Source organism: Temnothorax longispinosus, chromosome 12 (assembly GCF_030848805.1).
Source record: "Temnothorax longispinosus isolate EJ_2023e chromosome 12, Tlon_JGU_v1, whole genome shotgun sequence".
Classification (NCBI taxonomy): domain Eukaryota; kingdom Metazoa; phylum Arthropoda; class Insecta; order Hymenoptera; family Formicidae; genus Temnothorax; species Temnothorax longispinosus.
This window is the reverse complement of record NC_092369.1, coordinates 12,763,302-12,774,471: the sequence shown is the minus strand read 5'-3', so window position 1 is coordinate 12,774,471 and position 11,170 is coordinate 12,763,302. Positions and strand designations below refer to the sequence as shown.

General features: G+C 41.7%; 2 protein-coding genes and 1 long non-coding RNA gene across 4 annotated transcripts; 1 reads left to right on the top strand and 2 right to left on the bottom strand.

Moving 5' to 3' along the window:
* Positions 1-2,480: 2,480 nt before the first annotated feature.
* On the bottom strand, positions 2,481-3,766 carry LOC139822825 (large ribosomal subunit protein eL34). Its single transcript, XM_071794914.1, has 4 exons — positions 3,683-3,766; positions 3,448-3,519; positions 2,888-3,085; positions 2,481-2,718 (listed from the first exon to the last, which is right to left on the bottom strand). Exons 2-4 carry the CDS (start codon positions 3,510-3,512, stop codon positions 2,622-2,624), a joined length of 360 nt encoding a protein of 119 aa, XP_071651015.1. The 5' UTR covers positions 3,513-3,519; positions 3,683-3,766; the 3' UTR covers positions 2,481-2,621.
* A 110-nt stretch (positions 3,767-3,876) lies between these two features.
* Positions 3,877-4,595, top strand: LOC139822826 (uncharacterized). Its single transcript, XR_011734606.1, has 2 exons — positions 3,877-4,033; positions 4,306-4,595. It is a non-coding gene; the product is annotated as an uncharacterized lncRNA (long non-coding RNA).
* A 175-nt stretch (positions 4,596-4,770) lies between these two features.
* On the bottom strand, positions 4,771-11,140 carry LOC139822820 (zinc finger-containing ubiquitin peptidase 1). Of its 2 annotated transcripts, none has more exons than XM_071794895.1 (8): positions 10,862-11,140; positions 8,652-8,929; positions 8,267-8,570; positions 7,551-7,981; positions 7,064-7,466; positions 6,866-6,993; positions 6,564-6,787; positions 4,771-6,469 (listed from the first exon to the last, which is right to left on the bottom strand). In XM_071794895.1, exons 1-8 carry the CDS (start codon positions 11,065-11,067, stop codon positions 6,425-6,427), a joined length of 2,019 nt encoding a protein of 672 aa, XP_071650996.1. In that variant the 5' UTR covers positions 11,068-11,140; the 3' UTR covers positions 4,771-6,424. The 2 variants fall into 2 exon arrangements, with proteins under 2 accessions (XP_071650996.1, XP_071650997.1); XM_071794896.1 differs by lacking the exon at positions 10,862-11,140 and adding an exon at positions 9,096-9,259.
* Positions 11,141-11,170: the final 30 nt, after the last annotated feature.

Below are 11,170 nucleotides of genomic sequence, written 5' to 3'. Positions count from 1 at the left end.
ACCGAGACGAAATGCCGCGCCGGCCACGTCGGCTAACCGCAGCGATCATATTCTCGATACGGCCTCGAGAAGGGTGTTTTGCGCGCACCGGTGAGAGAGATTCTGCGGAAAACTCGAAATCACGGTTGGAGAACGGGCCGCCAAGCCCGTTCCGTGAAATCGGATTAGCCTCGTGGCATCTAACTTTTCGTCGCGCCGTTTTTTTACGCGTCGAGACCCATCCTCGCCATTCTCCGCACTCCTTTTCATCCTACCCGCTGCGGACGGGAATTTTTTAACTCGAAAAGGAAACGACGAGCTCGCGTTCTAGTTGTCCGGTCACGTTCCGGAATCGACGAGATCGCAAAGATCGCTCGACGATCACAAATACCACGAAGAATGCGGCTCTTTTCAGGATCACGTCGAACGAAGCGTTATAAATATTTCGCGTTTAAATTTTTTCTGTCTTCTATCCACAAAGTCGGAGCCGATTAAATTTGTCTACCGTTCATTCTATTTAAATACAATATATCTCGTTTCCATTGTATTTTAACAATAAATTCTTTGAGCAATTTAGAAATTGCTTCTTTTCACAAAAATATTGAAGGGACCATCATTGAAATTAATTGCGGAACGATATAAAAATTTAATTCGCCCAAAACATGTTAACTTCAGTCGCTTCTTCATGTCGGCTGAAAATTAACGTCAACCGGGCATTTTTATTGAGAAATAATCAATTTTTAAAACACAGCTAGTCCAAAGGAATTATCATCAAAATATAATAACGGAAAAAGTAAAAGATACATAAAGAACGTAAAGATTTGAGAATACAGATACTAATTATGTATTCGCCGTTTCGATTTGGTCGCAGAGTGTTGCTCTTATTGCGGGACCGCGGGAACGGCGAACAAATTCCGGCGGGTTCTAGCCGTAACATTTTTCAGGACGCGGTAAAACGATAGGCGCAGCATAGCACGCCAGGTATTTAATGCCAGCTCGCCGCGCTGTCCGCATTCTCAGGTGACAAGCCTTTAACAGCTCTCACCGCTCGCTGGACGCCGACGCGACGCGGTGTTTCTTCACCACCGTGGAAACTATAGCACGCGTATACCCGATACCGTAGTCGGTCCCGGGCCCCGATCCCCCGGCTACATATATGTCCATACGTGTGCCCAACAAATAAGGCACTTGTTAAAACGCTCCGAGGCTAGCGAGACTCGCAACGGGCCCCGCCGGGACGGGTTTTGCGGGCAGCCCTTTTGCCATAATCGGCAACACAATACCTGTCGCCGGTCGTTCGCAGGATCGCTCTCCTCCTCTTCCTCCCCCCGAAATCACAAGCGTTCTTGCAAGTATATCGCCATACAGTCCATACGCGGCGTGTGTTAACCGAGTCCCTCGCGCGTACGCAACAGCAACATCGGTCCGAAACCACTAAACGCGATTCTGGCTATCTATTTCGCGAATTTGAGAAATGGATGTATTCTCTTCAAGCACGCGCGAGACGGATGGAAAAATTTTTATTTACTCAAATTTAGTCTCCAAAAACTCTTTAACAATCCATATCAAGTACCTCGAAAATAAAATATCGAATTAAGAAACATTTTGATGAACAATTTTATTCGAACGATAATCATTATTTTAGTTTATATTATCCGAGAGGACTATTTTATATCCTGGCATTTTAAAGTTTAGGAATCGATTCGAAATTTGAATTGTGCAGAATTACAAAATATGTGTTTATTCATGGTAATTACGTGTGATCAATTTTACGAGGCATATTGTATTGATACGTGCGCCTGTCGAATGCAGCCACGTACACACATCGGGCGGAACGAGCGAGTTCACCACGTGCTTTCTATGCGCACGCATCCGCGTGCCTGTCATTAACCTGCGTTTAATATTTACGAGGGATCGTACCCGCAGGGAGTATTGATCCACATAATTCTTTAGGCTACGGATTCTAGTTCATTACTGCGGATTTATACGCATAAATACACAATTCGGGAAAAGATAGTACAAAGCAAAAAGAGTTATGGACTGGGATGTAAGTTTTGTGTAAAAAATCTAATAAAAGGCGGTTGGAGACACGGGATAAAACTAGTCTTAAAAAAAAACCTACCATGTATCATTCTTTAAACTATCCGTCGTAGTAATATAGTGGAGATTACTGATTAGACAGGAGTATCACATATTTAATTGAGAAAATGAGACAAATTCACAAACAAAAATGTGGTTGTAAGAAAAATGGTACGCCTAAATTGATGTAGATATTGACTACTGAATTCAACAGAGACAACTGCTGAGCTTGTACAACTGTCAAGTGATGAAAAAATAAAATAAAAATACAATTCTTTAAATCCAAGCAATTGAACATGAGAACAGATGAATAATTCTCTTTTATTTACTGCATACGATAAAGGATGCACGATATGATATATATGTTTCATGGATTCACGGATTTTTTAATTTATATAGGATTTTTAATTAAGAAAGGTCTATTCTCAAATAAGTTGTGGAATTTGTTTACGAAGACAAAGTCAATATAGTACAACAAATGCGACATACTATAATAATATTAGCAATTGCTGATTTTTTTGGATTTTATTATGTGTTTTATTTAATTAATAAAAAGCACAAGATTACTTCTCTGCCTTTTTCGTCTTTGCCGAGGCCTGCTGTGCTTTCATAACCTTATAGACGATCTTTTGCTCTTCGATTAAGAACGCACGCACAATCCTGAAAATTATATGCAAGCTCGTTATGCGAAACTTTATATGCTTATTGCATTATTATATATTAAAGTAACGATTAATCCTACTTTAAAAACAAATAATTCTCCATCTTGTATCTAGTGAAGAAGTATTTAAAATATAAGCATTTTAACATGCTTTCGTTAAATACGTACCTTTCTTTTACACACTTGTGACACAGGACTCCGCCGTAAACCCGCTTGACAGTCTTCTTACGTCTACACATACGCGAACGTTCCATTGGTCTCGCGGGCTGGATACCCCTGAGTTTATCCTTACATTGTCCACACCTTGGGATCTTCTTAGGTTTCTTCAGATATTGGTAGACTAATTTGCCACCTGGCGTACGTACACTATAAACAAGAATTTACCTCAATCAGTTCTTAATAATATATAATTTTTAAATATTTAATTTATACCAAGAAACATTCACTCTAATGTGACATACTCCGAAGAGTGCAGACTGAATATTCGCAATAATGATGGTTAAACAAATGTTAACGTGAACAATAATTCAATTTATCTAATGATTTTCACTGTCCATTGTACGTGAATTTTATGCAGCTTGAAGCAAATGATCAAAACATAACCTCAAACTCTTGAAACTGTTTACCGCGACCAACGCTACTATCATCAAAATAAAACTTCGCTGCAAACGGAAATCAACGTATCTCGCCTGGAATTAATATTTTCCATTATTTACATAGATACTTACACACGCCTTCTGTTGCTTTTTGTGTTGTACGACAGGCGTCGCCGATAGGTTAGCCGCTGCACCATTTTGACGCTGCAACGAAAATCACCTCGTTAGCGAGAGAAATCGATTTATATAGAATCGCGACGCGCAACCGAACACCGCAGATTTCTACGGGGATCGTGTGACATTAATGCATCTTACGATTGACACGCGCAACGTGGATATTATAAAATTATACAAAAACGCCACGAACCTTAGTCAGATCCAAACGGAAAAGGAAACGGCGTTTTGCCGAAGAGAAACGTTTCTACGCACGCGTGTCGACTGTCGCGTCGCGAGACTCGCGAGTTACCTGCTGCCGCCATCTGTTCGTGAAAATATGAGTCACTAATGACGATAATGAATACCTACATGGGATAAATTCTTCCATAGTTTGATATATTATAATTGGAATTGGATGGTATTCGGGTTTACGCCGGAGTTTCTCCTTATAATTAATAAAAATGGGTAACGCTTCAGCGAAAGTAGAAGCGAAGCCGGAAGAAAAGAAGAAACTGAAACCTTGCTGCGCCTGTCCTGAAACCAAGAAGGCGAGAGACGCATGGTATGTAATATAATTCAAGTAACATTTACCGAGAATGTGCGGTATAGGTTAGAAATGTTTCTATCTCATTTTGTGTTGAATAAAATTGTGTAATTAATACTTTAATTAATAATACAGTCATTAGATAGTTGTGTATATTCTATTCTAAGGTTGTGCGTAAAATTATGTATAATCAAAGAAAATTAATATTTACTTTTCTGAAGTATTATTTTATACATAAAATATTTTAAATCATATAGTTATGTCTAATTTATAACTCTGATTTTTTTCAGTATTATAGAAAAGGGCGAGGAAAATTGTGGCGACCTCATAGAAGCGCATAAAACTTGTATGCGATCAATGGGATTTAACATATAGAAGAATAATATTATAAATATTTTGACACCAAAGGCATCTTTGTCGCAAAGAGCATACTCGTCAATGGATCTTGAAGTCTCAGGTTATACATGGTTTATATGTATATGTCTTTGTAAATAATTTTCTTCTTAGACTTGATAAAGAATAAAGTATTATGTAAAGCTACAAAAGAGTTTAAATCAGAATAAATTGATTTTATTCTGAATGAGCTTCGAGGAATATGAAGTAGACTGTTATGATGTAACTATATGTAAGAAATAAAAAAAAAAAATCATACTCGTCTTTTCAACACGATTTATCGGTCTTAAATATCCCAGCACTATTTGCATTCATTAGAATAGGACCAAATAGGACGAGAGAGATCAAGGAGTGAAGCCGTATTGGGAATTCTAACAAAGCATATATTTTAATTTGATGTGTGGCTAATGCAAAGGTTTTACTCTTGCATAACAATTCCACAGCTTGGTTTCCCTGAACACTCCAAATAATGAACAGATTCTTAAATCGATATATGGCGAAATCTTCAGTACTATATAGTTGTAATTTATCGGTTTTTTTTTTTGACAGTTTTTACAGCCAGTCAGTAATGTAAATAATGTTATTGCGACGTGGTCCTACACTGGGCTGAAAGACAAACTTACATTTGACTGGTGCACCATAAATACCGAAGCTATAAAACAACGGCGCGACGTCCTCGCGAGGCATCGCGTCCTCGTAGAATGATCGCAAATATATTTTTTTTAACTATAATAAATAGATCTTAAATATATCAGTACAATTTATGAAATATGATAAGAGAGTAATAATAAGAATTTTTACTAACTCACATAATCGTCGAGTGTATAATATAAATAACAAGTAAATGGACTTTTTTTTCATCTAATCTTCTCGTTCACAGCATTGCGTTGGACTTACGAGCTATGACATAAGTAGCCTAAAGTCGTTTGGATAATTAAATAGAATATTTTTAATTAATATGAAAGTAGTTGTACTTTATGTGTGGGCAAGTGAAATTCGATATAACGGAGTGTGCAGATGTGTAATATATATGTGTGTGTATGTGTATATGTATATATAGTATATAATATATATAATATATGAAAATGCGATTTTTTTTGTCACTTTTGCAGACACTCCAGATTCTTTCATAGAAGCGTTTTAGCAATCAAAATGCGTCAAAGAATATCTTTCGTATTGTTATATAAAATTTGTCGTAAGGTATACACCGTACGGCTCTCGGCACTTTTTATATTGACTAAAAGTCGACAACGCTTTGATGGAAATCTTTGTCACAGATTGTAGGATTGTAGAACGAGACAAGTGCTGGGAACACCGTGTTGATTCTGGAGCGTTTCCAAGAGTGTGTTAGTTAGACGTATGTGAGTGATCAGCGTCGTATTGATAACAGCATCACAGCTACGAAAAAGTCTCGTTTTCCAAGCTCTGCCACGGCTTTTTCGATGGTGCAACCGATCGGTACAAGACGATTGGTCGACTAAGGATTAGCACAGCCTGTTCGGTGCGACGAAAATTGAGCAGAACATTTTGGACAAGAAATGACGGTCGATTTAACGCTATCTTCCCACGGGGGCCTTTCGTCCCTGTTTCGATCTGATAATTTTCTTCGCGGAAATTTACGCGCACGTAGTACGACAAATTTAAGATTAAGAACTTTCTCCGTTCGGGAAAAAATTACGTACGTGTTTAAAACGACAATCGCGACGCGACGAAGAGCCATCTTTTGATATTTAAATATTAGCTCCGCAAAATTGTCCACCGCGTCACAGGCTTCGCGCGGGCACAACGATTCAAGAAGTCAGTCCATCGTTAACGGCTAGAGAGATGCAAGAATATATTGTTAAATAATATGATCTGCAACTATGTATAATATGCTACAATGGAGTAAGTCTGCTAGCGATAGAAGAACATAGGACATCACGGTCACGTAACTTCAAGGATGTCGGATAAGATTGGTTTGAGGCAGTAGTCTATAGTCTTTGCCCGAGGCTTGATTATTTCTCGGACCAGCAACTCTCACCTGTCTTGAGGAACTCGCATTGATCGTAATACTTTACTTTGCTGAAAAAAAAAGAAGAAATACGAGAAGTGAAATAGACGCGTCGTGCGTACTATTAATAAATAAAGGGGCTATTTAAAGACGTCTATATATTACCTGGTACTGCGCTTCTGTATCCATGGTACCGGTTACAGCCACAACTTGATACTGTCTGGCCTTCATTGCCGCGGTGGACTTCCGCACGAGTCTCATCGCGCCGGGCGCGCTACTCGTGCTATTGAAATGCGTCATTTGCGCCGGACTATGACTCGGATCCAGCACCAGCATGGTTATGGAGCCGTCCCTTAGCTGTTCCACACCCATGATCGTTCTGCTATGCCCTGAATTTATTAACGTTGAGTGTGTTAGCTAACTTCTGAAAGATACAAGATGAAAGATACTTCTGAAAAAACGTTTACCTTGATGTTGAAGATAAAGAGGTGGCTTGAATTCTTCACATCGTTGAAAGTATTGCAGGACCCAGTTGAACAACTCGGGATGGCCGCCATCCGCGCTGGTAGGTCTATGAAAGTCCACCAGCTGACACCTGTACGAAGTCAGGGAGAGAAAAGTGTGCGTCGTATGACTTGGCGACCGATCGCGATCATGGAACTTACTTTATCCTCAAACTAGACAGCAGCGTGAATACCTCCGTGGCGCCGATCCACTTCCTAGTGTTAACGAGTTTACCGCCGAGCTGCTCCGCGCCCTGAATATCAAAGCCCTGCGCCCACGCCCATTCGATCATCTTCTGCAATCTTGAGATCGATGGCATAGAGCTGCGCAGGGGATTCTCCGTTGAGCTGTTCCCGCCGGCCCCTGAGCTCCACGCTTTGTAAACTAGATCGTTGTAGCCTGTGTGCTGCAAGAGAGACGAGATTAGCATCTGCATGTTTCTGTAACCGCAGCCCCAGCCCTTATCGCCGTAGGTCGATGCGTAATGGTCCACAGTGGAACACATCCAGGTATTCACTACGTTACTGCAAGCCTGACTAATGGCTCGTACTTTCGGGACCAGCCCTGCAAGAGAATAAATAATGTTGTGAAGATTCTCGGGTAGAACTGGACTCTTTTTGCACACAAGACATTATAAATCGTACTTACCGCGTGTACAAGAACTGCCGTCGTCGATACCGCTACTCTCGGCGACTCTTAGCTCGATTTGTCTCTCGAAGAAATCGGCCACCGTCATCTCGCCCGCATACACAGCCCGCTGCATATTGGTGACACTCTGTTCTCTAAAGTTACCCTGATTATCCATACCGTACTGCGCTCTCAGCATCTCGAATTCGCGCTGTTCGCGCAGTTTTCTCACTTCCTTTTCTCTCCTCTCCATATCCTTCGCTAGGAGACGATCGGTCGACACGTCCGGCGTCACTGGCGACGGCGTGCTCTTCTTGCTGAAGTGCTCTTCGATGTGTGCCATTAGGTCGTCATTATTTTTAAATAATGTACTAAGACATACCGGACAGGCAGGCGTAGAGTCGCTACCGACGGTAGCCGTATCGGATTGCGAGCTGGTTCCGTTTGCGGGGCTAACGAAAATAAATAATCGTTTAATTTATTTATCGTATAGTTGCGCTATTAATTCACTGTTATCTCGAAACCCTGGTAACCATTTCCGATAGAAAACGATTAAAAACGGCAATATCTGTATCGTTTTCAATCGTATCTTATCGGTTTCTATCGCTTTAGATCTAAATAAGAAAATAAACGATTCACTAACAATATTAAAAACAATAAAAAGTTTTTTATCATTTTCTATCGTTGGCAGTTATCAGGGAACGCTACGTTAAATATTGCAAGTGGATGCGTCGTACCTAAGTATATCTTTGTGCTCGATATTGACATGTAACTCAAGATCAGAAGAATTCGGAAACGACGTAACGCAAAGGGGGCAGTTGAAGACTCCGTCCCGCGACGGCGGCGAGTCCGGCGGGAAGGACGGTGAGGTGAGATCAAAGTGTTGGCGATTGATATGCTCTTCCAGCCTCAGCGGACTGTCGGAACTGTACGGGCACATCGGGCACTCCTGCACTGGAAGTTTCGGGGAAGCGTGCGAGCGCAGTTGCAGATTTAGGCCTGAACGCAGCGGTGAACCTTGACCCGCCGCACCTTCCAGTACTGAACAAGAGGAAGCCGTGCGTTAATTTACACATTTGTATTCTCACATCGAGTACAGTCTAAACAGGTTGTATCCGTTACCCGCATTGGCATTGTTACTGTTGTTATTGTTGTTATTGTTATTCACGTTGGGATTCGCCACTTGGACATCCGGCTTCCTCGACGACAACTGCTGCTGCTGCTGCTGCTGTTGCTGCTGCTTGACCCGCTGCCCCAGAGAGCTGCAGCCCCAGCCGTTCTGCAGATGAGGTGGTCGCAGAGACATGGACGGCGAGAGTGCCCGGCACTCGTCCCGTCTATTGTGCTCGTCCATCAGCGAGTCGTCGTCGATAAACGCCATCAAATCATTCTCCGGGGTGCTGCAAGTATACAAACAACAGGGTCAGCGTCGATCTTTGTTTTCACTGGAGCAATACAGCGTGCAAAACAATATTTATGCACGAGCGCGCACAGATATAAATGCCGCGAACACTGTGCCAAGTACTGTCCAAGTACTGCGTCTGTGTGTTATAAAATTTGTATTACATTTCAGTCAACAAATCCCTCTCGCGCTCCTTGGCGCGCTGTCGCTTCTTCGCCATTTGCCACATGAACAATTTCAGCGGTTTCAATCCAGCTTCGCCAACCCGTTTATCTCGCCTAGGTGGATTCTGCAACCTCCTCAGATCCGTGCGAGTACACCTATACATGTTTTGTTGACGATATGACGATACGCTGTTGACTGGTACTGTTCAAATTGGTCAAATTGGTTTCGACTGTCGTGATGACAACTGACAGGCACTTTAAATCGTTCGGTCCAGTCATCTGGCTTGTTATGGCGGGAAATTAAATGCCGGTGACGTTACCGATAATTTACTGGCGGAAACTTCGTTACCGGTTATTTTCACAGCAATTTACTGCGCGTCGGTAAATATAAATTTCTACGCGACAGTCACACCAATGAACGATATCGATTGGTGGTGACATCTCGTTTATTTCGGGAGTTTCGGGAGTCATTCTTTTCGGTGTGTGTCGTGTGTGTGTGTGTGTGTTGTGTGTTTAGAATTATGCATAATGCATAATTAAAAATGTTTTGCATTATCGGTTTTCGCGTGAGTGCGTGTGTGGACGATTGCCGAGTCCTCCTGCGCCGCGTATATCTATACTCGGCACGTCAAGGATCGTTTTGCGGAGCAGGGTCACCCCGGTCACCGCCGAAGTAGCGACAAGTAATCCGGCGGGAAGATGGACCGCAAGAAGAAGAAGCAGTCGAGTGCGGTACTGCAACCGTGAATTCGAGGACGAGAAGATCCTCATTCAACGTCCGAAGGTAAAGCATACTTGGAATGTCATATCTGTCACGAGAAACTATACACTGGACCAGGGCTTAGCGTACATTGTATGCAGGTACACAAGGAGGCGATAGACAAGGTACCGAATTCATTGCCTAATCGTAGCAATATCGAGATAGAGATTTATGGAATGGAGGGCGTACCACCGAATGACGCAAAGGAGCACGAGAGACAGCGAAACGGTGGGAGACCTGAAAAGGCGAAACCCGAGGGTCTGTTAGATTCTGCCAGGTGCGATGTCTGATATGGCGGGCGGTTTACCCGGGATGCGATTTTAGCTGATCGGAGATGTCGCAATTAAGAGCGACGCATGCGAATAAATCTGGTCCTGGGCTAAACATAGATATTTCCAGCCGAGTTTTACGTTTAATAGGATTAATTAAGCTAAACAACATCAATTAGACATATTCTTCTAACTACACGTTCTTCCAATACATTCTTTTAACTATATATCTTTTACGAGATTGAATTCTTATCGAGACATTCTGACTTTTCGAGTTTTTGGAAATATAAATTTCTTTTTACTTGCAATATAACTGACCTGTTTTATTATTATCACTTTTGTTTATTATTAGAAGAAAAGAGGATAAAGCCAGACAGGAAATTAAACGCTGTGACTGCCTTTTTATAACGGGCACGTTGCAGAATCGAAATAAGTATCATGGTTTGATTGACATTAGGAAAATCTTCAGTGTATTAACTTTCTAATAGTAATTTGATATGATTTTTAATCTGATAATTGTTAATATGACCATAATACTTTTCGTAAAAATAAAATTTAGTAAGTTGAACTAACCTACTCGATATCCCACTTTTTTATGATATTAACAACATTATATAAATGTGATAATACGAGTTGAAATAAACTTATATTTCCATCCTCTAATATCAGAGAGATGCAACGTGTAAGAAGCACAATTAGAAAGAACAGTGATACTCTATCCATTCCGTCTAACACACCTCGGAGTCAGGTAATCCAAGTGAGCGCTGTTGACGTGGACCAGCATCTCCGTGGGCGAGATCTCGCCCAGGTCGCAGAACGGGCAGTTGGCGGCGCCCTGGAGATGGTACTGCACCATGTGCGAGCGCATCTCCTCGTCGTTGAAGCCCTCCAGGCCGCATATCTCGCACGTGTAGTTCATCTCCGGCGGTTTGCTGGACGCCATTTTCAGGGTGTCCGTGGTAGCGGCTTCCTCCTTTCGGATCCTTTTGCCAGAAGATTCAGTCAGAACATCATTAAGGAAAGCGCGGGAGGATTTACTCACACCG